The sequence below is a fragment of the Ictidomys tridecemlineatus genome, chromosome 2 (assembly GCF_052094955.1).
Source record: "Ictidomys tridecemlineatus isolate mIctTri1 chromosome 2, mIctTri1.hap1, whole genome shotgun sequence".
Classification (NCBI taxonomy): domain Eukaryota; kingdom Metazoa; phylum Chordata; class Mammalia; order Rodentia; family Sciuridae; genus Ictidomys; species Ictidomys tridecemlineatus.
This window is the reverse complement of record NC_135478.1, coordinates 132,071,547-132,092,191: the sequence shown is the minus strand read 5'-3', so window position 1 is coordinate 132,092,191 and position 20,645 is coordinate 132,071,547. Positions and strand designations below refer to the sequence as shown.

The 20,645-nt window shown below is 36.5% G+C and overlaps 1 protein-coding gene and 1 pseudogene across 1 annotated transcript; one reads left to right on the top strand and one right to left on the bottom strand.

Moving 5' to 3' along the window:
• Nucleotides 1–1,149: 1,149 nt before the first annotated feature.
• Nucleotides 1,150–12,910, bottom strand: H2az2 (H2A.Z variant histone 2). Its single transcript, XM_005319250.5, has 5 exons — nucleotides 12,777–12,910; nucleotides 7,690–7,767; nucleotides 5,007–5,120; nucleotides 2,297–2,426; nucleotides 1,150–1,400 (listed from the first exon to the last, which is right to left on the bottom strand). The coding sequence occupies exons 1-5, from the start codon at nucleotides 12,777–12,779 to the stop codon at nucleotides 1,339–1,341; spliced, it is 387 nt and encodes a 128-aa protein (XP_005319307.1). The 5' UTR covers nucleotides 12,780–12,910; the 3' UTR covers nucleotides 1,150–1,338.
• Nucleotides 12,778–20,025, top strand: LOC110597547 (ribosomal protein eL22-like; annotated as a pseudogene).
• Nucleotides 20,026–20,645: the final 620 nt, after the last annotated feature.

Below are 20,645 nucleotides of genomic sequence, written 5' to 3'. Positions count from 1 at the left end.
CACAAAAAGAGTGGAAAATTTGAATGTACAGTATCATTTTAAAAAATGTTTTAGTCATCTTAAGACAATGTCTCTCATTTACACAGATGTTTAAGTACTTCTCTAAAGTATATAGATATGAGAACATTATAACTATAATGAGATTCAAACCAATCCATTTGGTAGGGAGTAGGTGAGGATATGGATAAATAAGACTGACCACAACTACTGAAGTTGGAAGATGGGCTTAATCATACTGTTCTCTTTATTTTTGTGTATTTGTGAGGATTTCCATAATAAAATATTTTTAAAATTGAGTTTTGTTTTGATAGTGTTATACTATAAAACATCAAAAATTTCCTTCTTTATGAAGATTTCCAGACAGAAAAATAGAATTTTCTGATGGACCATTAATTAGTACATTAACTTAAATCTTCTAACAGTTATTTAGAAACTGACAACAAAAAATAATTTTTAAAAGATTGTACAAATTACTGTTACTATATCAATAAAAGACCACCAAAAGTTGGAATTTTAAGCCAAAAGCAGAAAGGTTTGATAAATCTAACATTAAATCCAGGTAAGGGTGTGGGCTCTAGAGTCATTAAGATCTAGGTGTATATTCTGTTAGTCCTAAATATTTTTTGGCAGATCATTTAATTTCTGTGAACCTCAGGAACCATGTCTATAATGTGAGGATAAGATTTCTTGATTAGTAAAGCACTGACCACAGGGCCTGGCACGTGGTAAGTACTCAGTAAAGGATTCCAGTAAATCTACTACCCCATTTCGGTATAAAATGCATATTTTTCCATATTCTAACATCTCTGAAATTGAGATGTATCCTATAATTGATGGTATTAATTCAAGGAGTTTTCCTTTCTTAGTGGTATATAATAAGATAATGGAGCATTACAACAAATTGATAGCGTCTAACATTCAATATAACATGGAATATCAATCATGATAAAGCTATATTCCCAATTTCTACTTTAAGACTATTCTGAATAATGATTATGATTTAAAAAAATTTCAAAAGCTGAGCAAAATATTTTCAATACATCATGAACAGAACAATTTTGAGACAATAATTTTGTAAAAAATGGTTTATCAATTCCATTTTTGTATAAAACATATGGGAGAAACCTAGCCAATCAACACACACTGTCACCACATGAAAAGGTACTTTATCAAACTTTGAGTCTAAGAACATACAAATGTTTCTTTTAGCATGTCTACAGTAATTGTCTATGCCTTTCCATTTAACTGTTTTTAAAAATTCCACATATCCCCACTGTTATCTTCTGTCCCAGTTACAGTACAATGACGGGGAGGAAGAGGATTGGTTAAAACAACCCTCTAAGCAGTTTTCTGCTGTCCCTTCTTTCCAATCAGAGATTTGTGGATATGAGGGATCACACCTAGAACGAAATTAAAGTAAAACAAGTTATTATTAAAAATATTTTTTAGTTGGCTACATGTTTTTCTTTTTTTTGGTACCAGGGACTGAACTCAGGGGTGCCTAATCACTGAGCCACATCCCCAGCCCCTTTTATATTTTATTTTGAGACAGGGTCTCACTTAGTAGCTTAGGGCCTTGCTAGATTGCTGAGGCTGTCTTTGAACTTACTATCCTCCCATCTCAGTCTCCGAAGCCATTGGGCATGCCTTCTCCATGCCCAGATTAACTGGCTACATCTTAACACCTTAGAGCCTCGAGCAAAAAAGAGCAAATATACAAAGAAAAAAACTTAAGTCCCTTTCCACATTCTGTTCCTATTAAGGTATCTACATTAAGTACTACCCCTAAGGATCTGTGAACCCTTCTAAAATTATAGGTAAAGTTGATTTAATGTGAATTTTTAGAAATGAGTAACAATAGCTTTCATGAGGTTCTATAAGAATAATCCAAAAAAATAAGAATCACCAAATTACCTCTTTTGTTGATCCTGACCTATTTCCAGTATTTTAGCCCATTCAAAGGTATCATGTTAAGCAATTTCTCAAGATAATTAAAAAAAAATAGTTTTAAAGATAATGGAAAATATTTTTAAACATCAGGCTTATTAGATAAAGACTAGCTAAAACAGTATTATATGTGACTACAAGGAAAACAAATATTTATTCAGATCTATTCAAATCACCATGAAAAGAAGCCTAGAACTATAACAGATTTAAGATTTGGGGAATAACAGATTTAAAATTTGGAAAACTAAATTTTATATGCTTTCTAGTTAGTCATTCAAATGCAAAGGATCATTGATCTAGATATACTTGTTAGAAAGACCAATAACAATCTAAGTTTAATAATACATACCACCCCCAGCTATGGTAGCCTTGATAAGAGAATCCAACTCTTCATCACCACGGATTGCAAGCTGCAAGTGACGTGGAGTAATACGCTTTACTTTGAGATCCTTGGAAGCATTACCTGCCAGCTCCAGCACCTACAAGGCAAATCATGAAATAACTTATCAAATGAAAGACAAAATGTTTAAAGAGTTCAGTGCACTATTTCTTTCCTATATTGCTATGATGCTTTCATAGAACTCTCATTACTTTACTTGACCCTTTTTAAAAAATTTTTATTTTTAATATTTATTTTTTAGTTGGACACAATATCTTTATTTATTTTTATGTGGTGCTGAGGATCAAACCCAGGGCCTTGCATGTGGTAGGTGAGCGCTCTACTACCGAGCCACAACCCCAGCCCCTACTTGACCCTTTTTATATTCACTTGACCCTTTTTCATTCTCTGAAACAAACAGAAACTTGAGCAAAGCCTATTTGTATATAGAAAGAAATTAAAGGTAATCATGTAGTCTATCTGGTGGTTCATTTCTTTTAATGGCTGGAATTTACTTATTAATACTCAAAAAAGGGAAAGTTTAAAAATGTAATTTAAAATAATTTCTTATTCACAAGTTTTAATGTTAATGATCTCTATAAATCCATAGGCTATAAGCTAGAATCCTTTCACACTATAATGGGAATTTTTAACTAGAGAAATTTCAAAGTTTCAGTTAGCCATAATACTGCATTTTTGTTATACTGGCATTATCATACCTTTAATGAAAGTAATACAAAAAACACAGTGCCTCCTCATTTAAATAGAGCAGTAGTTAAGACTAGGTGTATATCACAATCAACTGTTGAGTTTTTAAAACCACCAGTACCCTCCACATTCTCTCTAGGGATTCTGATTGGTTTGAGAAATGAAGCCCATTTGAAAGTTCTCCAAATGACTCTAGTGCAAAGCAAAGATTGAAAAGTGATTATTCCTGACCTAAACTCTTGGCTTAGATTTCAGTAATTTACCTTTACTGAATGACTAAAATTCCAAATTGAAATTTCTGAAATATGTTGACTGCTTTTAAAAGTATATTTTATTTTCTAATCTTTTTTTTTCTTTTCATGCTGGGATTGAACCCAGAGCTTTAAGCACACTAGTTATATGCTTTATCACGATGCTACACCCATAGCCTGTTTAATCTTAACTTAAAAAAATTTAACCATTTCCAAAGGATAAAGAAAATGGGAGTTTAGATAAGACTTGAACATTATAAGCCACAATATTATGCCTCAACATTACTGTACAATTACTCCCTTGTGTAGTCTGTAGCTAAACAAAAACTAGTGCAAAATGGAGAAGGGAGAAAGGGCTCCGCAAATAACATTATAGTGCCCATGTAAAATCCCTTGCTAATGCCACAACAAAGTTAAAAAAAAGTTAAAAAAAATTAAAACTATATGTAATTCAATGTTATATCTCCAATGGGACAGAGAAGACTTGAAGATGATAATGAAATGACAGCAACAATAACTGACACACAGGTTAAACCTAAATTCCTGTTTAGTTATCCACATCATCAAGCAAGAACTTTCCCTTTTTATAGATCTGCTATCTATCCATACCACTTGACTTGCTGGCTACTCAAATTACTTGCCTGGTCTGGAATGTAGCTGAAGGAGTTTCATTGCAGACGAAAGTGGTAATCCAAGATCCAAGAATTAAAAACTCTTGCCCAAATAATCTATCTTCCTAAAATATCAATCTATGTACAACCATGCAGAGAACCAAGACTGACTAGATCTTCAGGTCTTTTTATTTCTGATATCATCATAATAATATTTGTGATTTTTTGGAGGAGGTGGAGGATTGAACCCAGGGACGTTTTACCACTGAGCCACATCTCCAGTCCTTTTAAAAAATATTTTATTTAGAGACAGCTGTGTTAAGTTGCTGAGGTTGCCTTTGAATTCATGATCTTCCTACCTCAGCCACTCAAGCGGCTGGAATTACAAGAGTGCACCACTGCACCCAGCTTTTTTTTTTTCTTTTAAGCGGTATTGGGGATTGAACTCAGGGCTTTGCACATGCTAGGTAGGCATTCTACCACTTAACTATATTATATTCCCTTCACCTTTTGATTTTTATATATCATCACTTCGGCAAATCTTTACTCTACTCCAATCTTCATAAACTAAGAGGTTAGTTAAATATCACAAATATTTACTGTTCACTCTACTATATATATATACTTCAGAGTTTACTTAATTAGTACAGTATTTTATACCCTAGTCAGATCAGCTAAAAGTATGGACTCCTGGGATTGGGGTTGTGGCTCAGAGGTAGAGCTTTGGGCTAGCATGCGTGAGGCACTGTGTTTGATCTTCAGCATGACATAAATATAAAATAAAGATATTGTGTCCGCCTGTAACTAAAAACTAAATATTAAAAAAAAAAAGTCTAGACTCCTGGGCCTTGCTTAAGTATAAAAATAAGTATACAAAGTTTCTTTTTAACACACACTGGGTGACAGGCCTATAAGATACATCTAAAACTGCTATTAAAAAGGGGGGCACCACATAAAAATAAACAAATAAAATAAAGGCAAAAATAAAAAAGAAGGAAAAAAAATAAACTAAAGAGTACATATGTCTTTTTGGATATATATTTGATGGTTTCATCCATTTAGTTTAGAAAATGTTTTGGAATCCCATATACAAGATATGTCCCAACAAACCTCAGCAGTGAGGTACTCCAGAATCGCAGCACTATATACGGCAGCAGTGGCACCCACCCGTCCATGGCTTGTGGTACGAGTCTTCAAGTGTCTGTGGATGCGGCCCACAGGAAACTGAAAGAAAAATATCTCATTGGGAAGCACTATACAATTCTAACTTTATATCACTGAGCTGTAATCAAAGGCTTAATAATATGAATACAATATAAAATCATAAAAATAGCAGAGAGGTGGGAGGGGCAGGGAGGGGGCATGGGGTTAGAAATGATAGTGGAATGGATGGACATCATTATCCAAAGTTCATGTATGAAGACATGAAAAATAAATAAAATAATAAAACAAACAAACAAACTTGGTCACATGTATTGGAAATCAAACCTATTTGGCAATTAATAGTTGCCAAGGACTATATGTCCTAGTAATATGCCCCTGTACAATATAGAAAGTTTAATTATATAATAAAGAGAAACGTGTCAAACATGGCACAATGATCATATTCATATCTAGTCAATTCCTTCACACAACTACATGTGACTTTAAAATTTCATTACCTTCCTCTACCCTAACTCTGTTTGTTCCTCAGTTTTAAGAGAAGACCTGACAGCTAAGAAAAATCAATACCATATTCTCACTGTGGTTCTTTTTCTTTTTTTTTTAAACTAAGTATCCTAATTTCATTTATCCTTTGACTTACCTACTCCCTTCTTTTTCCTTCTTTCTTTTTTTTCCCTTTTCTGTTGGTGCTAGGGATTTAACACAGGTGTTTGCATATGCTAAGCACACACATTACCACCGAGCTGTACCATTCAATCACTCCCAGCATTTATTATCTTCCTCACCCCTTCACTATGCCTTTATTTCAACAACTCCAATAATTTCCTTTCCATTGGCTCCTTTCTTTCTGAAACTACACTTAAAAATTTCCCATATTCTACAGCAACTACTTCTAGTTGATCTACAAATCTCCTTTCAAAGGCAAAATTTAAAAACAAATCCCAAACCCTGCTGGGCACTGTGATATGTGCCTGTAATCCTAGCTATTTGGAAGGCTAAGGTAGGAAGATCACAGGAGGTTAGCCTCCACAGTTACTGAGACTCTGCCTCAAAATTTAAAAAATAGGGCTGGGGATGTGGCTCAAGCATTAGTGCGCTCGCCTGGCATGTGTGCGGCCCAGGTTCGATCCTCAGCATCACATACAAAGATGTTGTGCCTGCTAAAAACTAACTAACTAACTAAATAAATAAATATTTTAAAAAATTTAAAAATAAGGGCTGGGAATGTAGCTCTGTGGTAGAGAGCACTGGGTTCAATCACTAATACGGCAAAAAACAGAAAAACCAAAAAATTCCCTAATCCCTTACTTTCTTGTCATCATTTCTCCAACTAGACTTGACTTCTAAAAAATACTGCCCTTGAAGTCTAGCAGTCACTTCCAGATAAGGAGAAAAATCATTCCCTGCTCCCCTAACTGATTATAAGCTTCTTAAAAGAAAAATCCATACCTTATTCCCCTTTTTGCATTCTTAGTGAGTAGTATGTTGTCTGGCACATAGTAGGATCTCAAAATCTTTCTTTGTAGGCATCAATACTACTCAGAGGTCATCACTGACTTCTTTTCAAAAGTCAGAATCTTGCTCCGTTGCCCACGCTGGCCTCAAACCTAAGATTCTCTTGCCTGTCCTAAGTAGCTGGCAGTACAGGTGCATGGTGCCTGGCTATTTTCTCTCTTCCTCATTAGAACTGTGTATCTGCTATAGCAGTCAGTATATAACAGAGAGCTATAATTAAGAAAGAACTCTATTTTGAGCAGGGGGAATGATAACATAGTATTTAAGTGCACATACATATATGTACACTTAATATGTATACATACTTAATAAGAATAGGTAGTACTACTATACATATATAAGTGTACACATTAAATGTATTACACATTACACTTACATATGTATATGTACACTTCATATGTATATGTGCTACAGTAATACTGTAGTCTAAATCCTGCTTTATTTGGTATTCTAATACTACCTCTTGAGGAATCAGTCTTTGGATCTACCAATGAATCCTTGTATTCCTTTCTCAATTACAGGTTAGGAAGCTTTTTTACAGAATGAATTATCAATTTTACACAAATAATCTCAAGTTTGTAATTCTATAACTAGTCTTAGAAAGCTGGATTCATGTTTCCAACTTCTGGACATTTCCACATAAGATTTTTGGTGAACTTCAAAATAATCCCACTTAAATTTAACTCATAATATAACCCTACTACAAATGTCTATGTGCCTTAAGTTCTAAGCCTTTAAGCCCTTACTCTCCATTCATTTTCTGCACACATACTTTTTATTCCTTCTCATCCCACTCTAAGTATATGTTAATTTGTTTTTAAACCATCTGACTTCCATAACACTTCAAATTAAATATGCTTCAAATAAATTCTAATTGAGAATTTACATGGTTCCTTAAAATACACAATGTGTGCATCAAATTTAAGTTCCCTTCCCTCTTCCTTTAGGGTCACCCATTTACTCAAACTTTCACCATTACCAAAAGGATAAAACTAAACTTAAATTTTAGTCTGAACTTCCAACTTCCATGTTTAAAAATGTTTCTTATGGGTCATGAAATGCAACAATAAAGAAAATAATTTAAAAATGAACTATAACAGCACACATTCATTACCTGTAGTCCAGCTCTTTGTGAGCGAGACACTGCCTTGGCCTTGGCCTTCCCACTATCCTTTCCAGCTTTGCCTCCAGCCTACATTAAAAAAAAAAAAAAAAGTATTGGATGAAGAATTAAAATGCTACTTCAAAAAAAAAAAAAAAAAAAAGGAAAAAAACTTTTAGTTTTACTTTAGATAGCTAAAAATATCTAGGTGATCTCCTTTCTTCCTTTGTAAATATATCTCCTTTAATTAACTTATATAAAAAGATATCAAACATTATCATCTACTGAAAGTGTAATACTCCAAAATTCTAAATTTTAGAATTTGAACATATTTTTCAACTTTCTGATCCATGACTTTTACAAATCAGTAACTTTTATGCATACCTGAAATACTACATATTTAAAAACTTTCTTTAAAATGTCAATATAACATTATTTTCACAGAAACATTTAAATTATAGCTCTTCTGGAAGAAATAAGTATGTTACCAAAGGAGCGGGGCGGGAGGAAAAACCTCAAAAGATAAAACACATTCAACTACTCTAACTCTAGGTATATGCCCCCAAATTGAAAGAACTCAAAACAGGCATCTATACATCCATATTTACAGCAGCATTATTCACAGTAGCCAAAAGGAAAAATAAAACTGTCCATTGATTAACAAAATAAAATATATAATAGAATAATATTTAGCTTTGAAAAGAAAATCCCAATACATGCTGCAACATGAATGAAACTTGAGGACATTATGCTAAGTGAAATATAACCATTAGACAAAATACTAGCCAGGTGTGGTGGTATATGCTACTCATGAGGCTGAAGCAGGAAGATTCCAAATTCAAGGCCAGCTTGGGCTACCTAGTGAGATCCTGTCTCAAAACAGAATAAAAAGGGGTATTGCTCTGTGGTAGAGCTGGTGTTAGTGTGTTTAAGGCCCTGGATTCAATCCTTAGTACCATTAAAAAAAAAAAAAAAAAGTGGGCAGGTGGCGGGGGAGGGAAAAATACTGCATGACTCCACTTAGATCATAGAGTAGTAAAATTCATAGCTGGAAAGTAGAATTTCTTGCCAGGGGCTGGGGGAATTTTTGTTTAATTGTAGTTTCAGTTCGGGAAGATGAAAAAGTTCTTGATATAAATGGTGGTGATAGCATAGCTGCACAATGTGAATGTACTTAATATCACTAAACAGGACTCTTTAAAAATGGAGCCAGGCATGGTTGCATACATGTAATCCCAGTGACTAGGAAGGCTGAAGCAGAAAGATCACAAGTTCAAGGTAATCTTCAGCAATTTAGCAAGACCCCTGAGCGAGTCTGCAAGACCCTGTCTCAAAAAAAAAGAAAAAAATGGCTGGGGATGTACTTCAATGGTAGAGTATACCTAGGTTCTATTTCCAGTTTAAAAAAAAAATTGTTATAGATTTTACCACATACATAAACTTCTATTAAAGGGATTAAACAAATCCTACTTTTGACTGATAGAAAATAAATGCTTTCAAATAACCTTAATGTCCATTTTGTAGGAGAATTATATAAATAATTATGGTATCTAAATACAGTGGATTACTAAGCAGTTATAACAAATGAGGTGTGTGTGTGTGTATAATGATACAGAATCTACAAATCCTATTTCTATGTAACAAAGGCAGTGTATGTGCAAAAGTTATGAGATTTCATTTAAGAGAGAAACTCAATTTTCTTTTTTCTATTACTTGCTTCTGCTTTTTTTGTTTTTTCTAATAGTACAGGGGATTGAACCCAAGGATTCTCTATCACCGTGGCACATCCCCAGCGCTTTTTAGTTTTTGAGATAGGGTCTTGCAAAATTGCCAAGGCTGTTTTCAAACTTGCAATCCTTCTGTCTAGTCCTCCCCAAGTAGGTGGGACTACAAGCATGTGCCATTGGTCTGGCTTGATTTTGCCATTTAAATTTGTAAAACAAACAAATAACCTTGTAAAAAAAATAGACAGTTTACAGGGTTGGTAGCTTCAGAGTCTATACTTTCAATTAGAAGGCATATTTTTTTAAAATATTGATGTGATTTTTTTATACCTTTATTTATTTATTTTTATGTGGTGCTGAGGATCTAACCCAGTGCCTTGCACATCCTAGGTGAGCGCTCTACCACTGAGGCCCAGCCCCAGAAGGCAAATTTTGAGATGGCATATTCTCTATGTAATGCCTTCCTTAAAAATTTATTTTTATCTATAATCAACCTCGTCTTGTCTGCAAGTCTCAATGGATCAAACGCTAATTTCCCCAAATCCTGTGTGTTTTGATGGGGGGGAGGAGTGTAGAATGAAATAGCACCATCTGGGCAGGTATTAGCAGGAAAAACCCATCTACAAATCAATTCACATTCTCTTTCTTACATTAAAACAATTTAGCAAGATTTACATTTACTAGGGAGAACTTAAATTCCAGATTTCTCTATGAGGATGCCTCAATATTTTAATAATTTCTGACTATATTGCTACGTAAGAAAAAGATACTGCATCATCTTTTATTTGAAGTCATCTCCATTAATAAGATATTCTCATCTACTAAATTTTAAAAACCCCTTTCATCTTTATACAAGTAAAAAATATGTAAAATCCTCTTAAGTAGTACATGAATCTAAAATTATAATCATTGTCTCCTCGTAACTTGATTAAAAAAAGAAAGAACTAGTTATTAACTAAAAGCTACTAACCACAAAACTCCCCAGGCTTCTCAATTGATAGTTATAATTACTCTGCTTAAGCAATTTTAAATTTGTTTTAAATTTGTTCTATTTGCCATTCTACTTGCATTTTAAGGAAGTAAATGTATAATCAGCTTTTATTTTTTGGCACTGGGGTGGAACTCAGGGTTGCTTTACCACTGAGTACATTCCCAGTACTTTTTATTTTGGGGGGGACAGGGTCTCAACCAGTTGCCAAGGTGGCTTCTAACTTTTGATCTTCTTATTTCTTTACCTTCCAAGTCATTTGAATTTCAGGCAAGCACCACCAGGCCTGACTATAATCAGTTTTTAAAAGTCTTAATATATGCTGGGTGTGATGGCACACATGCCTATAGTCCCAACTCTTTGGAGAGGTGAAGCAGGAGGATTGCTTGAACCCAGGGACACTAGCCTGGACAATATAGCAAGATCCCATTTTAAAAACAAAACAAACCCTCAATATATCAAGTGCATTAAATTATTAAATGATTATTTCCAAGGTTTGGAGACTCCACAGATATTACTTTCTTTTTTGTTTTTGGTACTTGGTGATTTAACCCAGGGGCGCTACATTCTTCAGCCCTCTTTATTTTTTGAGACAGGGTCTAAGTTGCTAAGGGTAGGCTTTGATAAATTGCTGAGACTGGCCAGGCTCGAATTTGTGATCCTCCCATCTCAGCCTTCCAGATATATCTTTTACACTTAACAAAAACAAATCTTTATGGTATTAAACCTGTCTGAATATAAAATTGTACATAAGTACAATTTTCTGTACAATAATTGTACAATTATTTTCTAAAACTCCCTCAAACTGTATATCCTCCCAATTGTATACATTCATATAGCTGATGACTGAGAAAAAAAAATAAGCAACATAAAAATTATTATTCTAAGAAATGAATGTATCACTAATGCGTTAAACCCCTTGGTTAAAATTTATTTATATATATGAAGGATAAGGTGCACGCTGAAGTATATTTCACTCAGAAAAACTTGGACACTGGATATTTTCATATTGATTTAATAGATACATATTTACTCCCCCTCAAGTTTAAAATCTTTTCAAGAATGACAACTCCATGCCTCCAATACTTTTATGTTAATGATTATGTATTTTTAGCTACTGGTAAATGTATATCCAATACATATAACTACAGATGGAAAAACATCTTTAAAAAATAGCAAGGTTCATGAAAATCATCAGCTTGAGGCAATTTACAGATTAGACGTAACCTGCACCTCAGTTTGGGAAATATAATAGTAAACTATAAATTCCAGAGGTTGGAGGCAATTATTCATAAGTTCTATTTCAATTCTACTTTTGAGAATTTTACAATAACCAAAATCTGTGTCCTCGATTGACCAATCTGCTTATAGTTAGGTGTTCCGTCTATTAAATTCCACACGTGTCATTCTCAAGCATAGGATAGGATATGTCATCTAATACTATCTGTGGTATGAGAAAAGACATCCTCAGCACTGCAAAACAAAAACACCCACAAACAAATGAAAACCTGAGGTTAACTTTTAGGCAGGCCTCTCCAGTTGAAGTTACACGTCCTAGGATGCTTAAAGCAGGAATACCGACATAAATAAGATTCCGCAAAAGTGTCATTATTACAGACTAAATGCAATGCATACAGCTTATCCTTTGACACTTTCGTCCTTTCCTCAATTTTACAAAGGAAATGAAGTTTTTATTTACTTCCACTTTTTAAAAAACTCACTTGTCTTAAATAGATCTGGATTTCATAATAAAAAATATGTAAGATCAAAAATCAGCAGAGGCAAAGGAAGCACTGTTGTACAGTGAATAAACAGCAACTGCAAGGGAGTCAAGAGGATAACGGCCGTTCATCTCAAACCCATGCAATCACCTAGAACAAATCGTGAGGTTCTGGTTCGTAATACCCTTCTTTCTGACTCAAAGGACCACGAATACAAGCCCCTTTCGCAGAAAACCTCAAATTTATGGCCCGGAGATTACGTAACCAAACAACGCCAAAGACTTCTAACTTGTACAGCGGCTCCTGCTTGACCTCATTCGTGCGTCAGCGCACTAGCACTTGTTTCTGTCTTTCCAAGCCAGATCCGGCCGTTGGGTTCTGGCGTTCCCGTTTCAGATTGGTGTGCGACGTTTCTGACGTTTCTGTCGTCGCTGGGCCGACCGGATCAGGACAGATCTGCTCTGCTCGGGGCAGAATACGCACCCGACCTGGCCCTGCCCAGCGATCAGGCAGCCACCCACCACGGACTCCGCGACCCGGGCCCCCCAGAGAGCGGGGAGAGGCTCCGCCGGACGCGGCCCCGACGCCCGCCAATTCCCGACTCCACAGGTAGCGACACTGACGCCGGCCTCCGCGCCGACACCCTCGCCGCTCGCCCGCCCTCACCATGGTCTCGGCCGCCTCTGCCTTCGCTGGGCCGCGCGACCACCCGCTGCCGCCCCGCGCCGCCGCAGCCGCTCTCGCAGCTCCGATCGCCGCCGCCGGTCGGGACAATAACCGGGGCCCGCCTCGCGCCACTGCGGCCAATGGCCGCCCACCTTGCTGGTTTGAACCCCGGCATCTGCCCAATAGTGAGCCTTTTTCTAACTAGAATCCCGCCCCCGGCGCCTCCTCCCTAACGGCTGTTTGTGTTTTGCACACGGCACGCGGAGGCGGGGCCTACAGCCCCAACACTGACGTTCCCTCCACCTCTCACCGCGCGCGGAACCTGACGAACAGGAGGGCGAACCAATGAAAGCGAAGGAGAGCCAATGAAAACATCGCCCGCGAGCTAAGGAGGCTGGACACTGGGAACGACAGCGGAATTGATCAATACGGTGGCGTAATTTCTGGCGTCTGGACTTTCCCGCCCATTCTCAGTGTCGGTTCTGAGATTTGTTTGGGTAGGAATAAGCTGTCGGGGGCCCATCTTCAAGCGACTCTCTACTAAAGACTGAGGATTTCTTCGTCTCAACCGGGACTCGCATCCCGCGGGCACTGAGATTCAGGGTTGCGCGATCCACACTTTGATCCGCTGTTTTGGCTGACTGATCTCGATGTTCTCTTCAGGCGCCGATCCCTGACAGGGGCCCGCTAATCCTCTTTAATTTGCCTTGTTTTTCTTATGCATTAGGTTAAAGTTTTGAGGGAAATGCTGAATAGAGCACAAGAAAAATTCTAACGCGGAATTTACACCCCTCGGGAACTGTTGTGAAGATTTAAGAATGAATGTGAATGCATTTAACACTTAGCGCCCGAGCGATCTTTTTTCTCTGGTCCACAACCTGTTTGCAAAACTTTAAAAGGCCCATCATATCGTCTTCGTTATCACCCAGCCTGGACAATCTGAGCTTTTGAGGAGAGTAGGCTCCATTTCACAGTTGAAGAAATGAGCTTAAACGAACATAGTCAATTGTGTGGGCTAACACAATCGATAGATAACGAGGATACAGTCTTAGATGTTTTTTCTAATTCATTCCAATTTGCATTTAAACAGTTGCCCAGACAATGCTGGGTTCTAGGTGTTGGGGAGGATGGAGTTTCCATGTTTATGGTGGGATTTTCCTAGGCTGGCATTTCAGAAATTTATCACCAGGTAGGCAATACATGTGCCAAACTTTGAATTCTCTTTCTTCTGACAGGGACTGTAACTTTGGAGGCAGTCAGAAAAAGCAACTTGGGGGAAGTAAGTCTCTAAAGAAATGTAACTTGAAAAAAAGGAAACGATGAGCTTTTCGACAAGACTAGAAAATTAGGAAGATATTGGCAAGAATAAGGAAGAGAGAAGGTTCAGGGAAATTGGAGGAGCAAGGTGCCTAGATTAATGGGACCCTGAAAGTAAGCAATAGCTAATTGTTAATTTCTGCCCCTCCTTTGTGTTTCTGGTCTTAGTGAATATCATTATCCATCTTTCTTGATAGATGGATAATGCTGTTCACTAAGACCAGAATAACTCGTATGTTAACTTATAAACATATGAGTTATTCCTTGAACAAATCATTAGTGCCTACTGTTTGCAGACACTGAATTAGATACTAGAGATTCAGTGGTTAGACATGGTTCCTGCCTTCATGTTCCTCTACAGCAGGAGTTATATGTTTAAAATGTAAACATACAAATGTGTGAATTAAAATAAGTACTAAGTATACTGAAGAAAAAGAAGAGGGTACTTACTGCTAGAGAGAAATAAAGAATCTGGTTTTGATAAAGTGGGCAATGTTCCACCCATAAAAGAGCATATGTATAGGTCCCTGAAATAACAAAGACTTGTTATCACAAAAAGTCTGAAAGAAGGCTAGTATCTGATGGTATAGCTTTTACCACATCTTTTTTCTGAATATCTAAAAATCTGGCTATTTTGGTTTGCCACACTCAATTTAGCCTTGCCATTTTTCTCCTGGATTATAGGAAAAGTCTCTTAATTAACATCCTGTTCATTTTTCATACTTCATTACATCATCTGTTTTTTCTTAAAATGCAAATCTTACTATCATTTTCATTTAACCTTATCAATTTCAAGACAAAATCCAAATCTTTATCATGGTGTAGAAGGCTCTACATTTCTGGCTCATCTTCAACTTGTGTTTTGTCACTTCCCTCACTATACCCTAAATTTCATTTTGCTTTTGCCTGGGATTTTGCCCTTAGTTCAAACAATCCTCCATCTGAGCTTCCCTTTTAATCTCCTCAAGAGATATTGTTTTTCAGAATGCCTTCCCGTGGCATCCTGATTTGTACTAAATGTCCTTCTGTATGTCTGCAGTACCCATTGTATATTGCTGTCATCAATCTTTAGGTTTAATTGTAAAAGACTCAGTGAACAGAATTTTTTTTTAGGTCATTATTCTGTGCTTCATATAGTACCTAGTACCCTATAAATGTCAATTGGCAAATAAGAGAAAAAAAATATATATATATATATTTGGTAATGAGGATTAAATCCAGAGGCACTTAACCACAGAACCACAAGCCACCTTTTTATTGAGACAGGGTCTCAGTTGCTTATGGCCTCGCCAAGTTGGTTTGAACTTATGGTCCTCTTCCCTCAGCCTCCTAAACCACTGGGATTACAGGTATGCGTCACTGCACCTGGTCCACATTATACTTCTTGAAATAATATTAATCAATTTTAATTTTTTTTGTTTTTCTCTTTAAAACTAGTCCATTTTTGAGTGGGTGAGATATTCACACATACAAAATCCACTAGGTATGAAAGGTACAGGGAAGCAACTCTTCCTGTCCCTGCCCTTAGCCTCCATTTCACCTTTGCAAAGGCAATAGTGTGCCAGTATACTGTTTCCCCATTAATTAGTTAATTTTTATTGAAATGTATAATTATATTATTAATGGCATTCAGTGTGATATTTTTCATACATGTGTACAGCATGTGCTGATCAAACCCAACCTCCCCTATCCACCGTTCTTTTTTTTTTTTTTTTTATTGTTGGTCGTTCAAAACATTACACAGTTCTTAATACATCATCTTTCACAGTTTGATTCAAGTGGGTTATGAACTCCCAACTTTACCCCGTATCTATCCACCGTTCTTTACCCTCCCCCACACCATACATACATCTTTCCCACAGTATGGCCAGTCAGTTGTGATATAAATGTTGCAATTCTGCAAATGTTTCTGCTTTACCTTCAGCTTTCCTGTTAGGCTTTGCTAATAGGGAGCACTCAAGAAAAATGGCATTGGGAGATGCTCCTTCCTGTCTACTTTTGATCCTCTGAGGGTCACAAGTAATAATACTTCTTTACTCTGGCAGTAGCAATTCCTTTGGTAGCAGTGGCTGGATCTGTTTTTCTAACTGGTGGACCTAGCCCCATTATCCACAACCCTCTCACCAGCATTAACCAACTCTTTCCTCAGAGGTTTGAGTTCCAGTTCTACAGTGCCTCATCTCTAAGATTTTTTCCCCTCCCCTCCCCTCCCCTTCCCTTCCCTTCCCACTACTAGTCACCTACCTCCAGTGCTTTAATACTTTAGAGTTCTCTTTTTACACTCCAGTGCTTAATTTTATATTCAGTTAACAATACATTATATTAGTTCTCTGTTCAAAAAATTAGTTTTCTGAAACCTGAATGAACTTTTATATGATATGACACAGCATACTTTTTTGTTTTTAAAGTTTTTGATATATATATATATTTTAAAATATTTTTAAAAAATGAGTATAGGGGCTTAACTCTTTGAGGTACTGGGGAATGAACCCCCCAGGGGTTCTCAAGTGATAGGCAAGCACTGAACCACATCCCCAGCCCTTGTTATATAAAATTTTTAATGAAAACAGAAGTAAAGCAAATACTAAAATAAACCTTAAGTACCCTTGCACAGCTATAATAATCATCAACTCATTGATACTTTTGCTGTATTTGTTTTAAATCCCCATTTACCCCACCCCACTGGATTATGTTGAAATAAATCCAAAGTAAATGTTTTTATTTGAAAAAATGTTTTCTTATAAAAACCTTGGGTCATCTTGAATTTTTCAATGAGCCTACATTATCTACTTAACAAAATAAAAAGGAGCAAATTAAAGGCAAAACAAACAGAAGGTTTAAAAAAAGATTGAGGGGCTGGGATTGTGGCTCAGTGGTAGAGTGCTTGCCTAGCATGTGTGAGGCACTGTGTTCAATTCTCAGCGCCACATATACATAAAGGTCCATTGACAACTAAAAAAATATGGAAAAAAAGATTGAAAAGAATAAAGTAGAACAGCATATAGAAAAAATAATATAAAAAAATCAGGCTAAAAGGTGGTTCATTGTGTTTCTGCAAAACTGATAGACTGTTCGCTAGACTGACCAGGATATGTCCCATTTCTTAGCAAACTACTTGTTATGTGCAAAAGAAATGTAGGCCTAAAATAACATTGATAAGAGGAACTCAAGTTACCCTGAAGGGAGAGAATTTTGTGACCCTTTTCATAGACCAGATCCTGGAACTCAGAGAGATAAGGATAATTCTTACTAACTATAAAATCTATAATTCTTACTAACTATAAAATCTATATTCTTATAGATATGTTCTTGATATGTTTAAGAATCAAAAAGTTACACTCATACATTGCTTGTGGAACTGTGAATTGGTACAACCAATCTGGAAAGCAATGGGAAGATTCCTCAGAAAACTTGGAATGGAACCACCATTTGACCCCAGCTATACCACCCCTCAGTCTATACCCAAAGAAGTTTAAATTAGTATACTATAGTGACATAGCCACACCAATGTTTATAGCAGCTGAATTCACAATAGCTAAACTGGAACTAACGTAGATGTTCATCAGTAGATAGTTGGATAAAGAAACAGTGGTATACATATACAATAGAATATTACTCAGCATTAAAAAAGAGTAAAATTATGGCATTTGCAGGTAAATGGAGTTGGAGAATATTATGCTAAGCAAAGTAAGCCAATCCCAAAAAACTAAAGGACAAATGTTTTCTCAGATTAGTGGACGCTGATCTACGAGATCAGCCAGGCACGATGGTGCACACCTATGATCCCAGCAGCTCAGGAGGCTGAAGAAGGAGATCATGAGTTCAAAGCTAGCCTCAGCAACTCAGTGCTTAGCAACTCAGTGAGACTGTGTCTCTAAATAAAATTCAAAATGGGGCTTGGAATGTGGCTCAGTGGTCGAGTGCCCCTGTGTTCAATCTCTGGTGCCAAGAAAAAAAAAAAAAAAAGCAATTAGAACTGGTCTGCATAGGCCAAAGTGACCTAGAGTTGTTATGGCAGTGGGGACTTAAAAGTCTGATGTCATCCTTCTGTCAGTCAAAAATCAAGAGCTGAACTTGGATGGGGCTTTCTGGAAATTTCTCTGGGATCCTCCAATAAAATTAGTGTAGGAGAAGAATACTGTCCCTCTCTTCTGAGAGGATCCACTCTCTCCCTTGAGAGCATCCCCCTTTCCCTTCGGTAATCTCAGTTATCTCTCCCCCCATTTAAATCCTAATTTGTTCACTCTACCTTTTGTTATTTTTAAAAATTTTTATTTATTTATTTTACATGAGCTCTCTTATTGTTGTTGTTGTTTTTTGCATTACAATTCTTAATACACCTTTATTGTCTGAGGATTTTATTCTTCAAATTTGTAAGAATCCAAAAGGAAGTTGGTGAGGCCTGTGATGAACCCAGCCTAATTCCATTTTAAGATTGGGAGCCATTTCATCACAAAGTCATGAAAAGTTAATTTCTGTTTTACTATGAATTACTGAGATTTCCAAGCTTGTTTGGAATTCCTGCTCATTCTCTGAACTAACCCATGCCTGGGTCTCCTTGACCAGATAACAACCCTCTCTCTCTAAAACCTTAGTGGTGCCTCATAAATCCTGGCTCCCCCTGACCAAATAACAACCCTCTCTGAAACCTCAGCGGCACCTCATAAGTTCTGATGTTGGGATCTGAATTTACTCCCTATCTTAAAATATCATGCCACATAGATCATTAACCTGCTATCTACCTTTGTATTATGTTTGTCAAAATCCTGTTAGCTGTAAGTTCTCCCCCCCTCCTTTGCAACTCTTTGTGCTATAAAACCTTTTTCCTGGAGAGCTGAGGGTCTCTTCTCTGGCCCAGGTTTCAGGTGAGACAGTCACTGGCCAGCTTTTGTGTACACAATACAAGCTGGCTTTAACTTGATTTAAAATTGGAGTCAGTGGTCTTTTCTTGCATCGTGGTTCAAAAGCCTGCAACATGCCAGCAGAAGGAGGGAATCTAGTTTCATCTCAAAACTCTGGTGTTATTCCCCTGCCCTTTTTTGGAGACAGGATCTTGCTAGGTTGCTTATGCTGGTCATGAATTCTTGGACTTAAGCAATCCTCCTGCCTCAGTCTACTGAGTAGCTAGAACTACAGGTGTGCACCACCATGCAAACTTTTTCTCTTCCTTACTCTTTTCTTTCCACTTCCTCTTCCATGAAAATGGATTGCCCAGAAATGAATCTACATTTAACAATAAAATATTTACGGTGATGAGATTATTTGTACATTTAGAAATACTTTTTTAATATATTCTATGTTGGCTTCTTAGACTATATGTCAGCCTTATAATCAGAAAAGAAGATATTAAAAAATAATATTTCAGCTCTCTGATCACATGGTCAGCTGTCAAGTTGTGCCATGTTTTCTTGATAGCTGGAACAATTGGTCTTAGTTAAAGAGTCAAATCATTACCAGCAGAAAGACATTCTTGGAAGTTTAATTTGGACCTCCCTCATTCCTTAGAAAGTGGAATTTTTGGTTTTGCAAACTTTGGTACCTTCCCTAGTAGGGTTTTCTGCACTGATTTTGCCTTTTTTCTGTTTTTAAATAAAAACAGTTTGAGGGAGGTTAAAGTCCATGGAAAAACTGAAAATCTTGGGAATGTTGTACATGTTGAACGCTTCAAGAATAGAATCACATCTGTTTCTGTGAAATTGTTCTTTAAGATGTATTTGAAATATCTTACCAAGAAATACTTAAGAAGAATAATCTTCATGGTTGGATTCATGTATTGAATCTGCAAGGAAACTTATGAATTTCATCCACTTCCAGATTATTCAAGATGAAGATGGATCAGAGTCTGAGGACCAGCAGGGTCTCCCGTTTTAAGGCTTTGATTTTTAATAAAACAAATGAAGTATACATGAGAAATAAATACCTATAAGCGGGCTTTATTAGTGAATAAAAAATTGTTCTAAAAATATTTCACTGGGTGGGTGGCTTATACCTATAGTCCCAGTACCTTAGGAGGCTAAGGAATGGTCACTTGAGCCCAGGAGTTCAAGACAAGCATGGTAACATGAAGATTTTATCTATAAATACATAAATAAACAAAATAATATTTCAATTTTACAAGTGGGAGAAAATATAGAATCAATGTGAAAATAGAATGAATGACCAATTTTTTTCAACAATTTAAACTCATTATCCTTTTAATTTGAATATTTGCTATGTGCTAGACATTGTGTTGAGTACTTTTGATACATGCTATTTATTTAGTTATTTATTTATATTTATTATTTTTGCAGTGCTAGGGATTGAACCCAGGGCCTCCCACATGTTAGGCAAGCACTCTACAACTGAATTACATCTCCAATACTTTGTTCTATATCTGTTTTTAATCCTTAAGACAAAATAGGTAGAGTAGACTCTATTATTTTATTTAAAAATGAGAAAACAGGTTTAGAAAAGTTATGTGGGGCAGGCATGGTGGTACACGCCTGTAATCCCAGCAGCTCAGGAGGCTGAGGCAGGAGGATTGCAAGTTCAAAGCCAGCCTCAACAAAATCG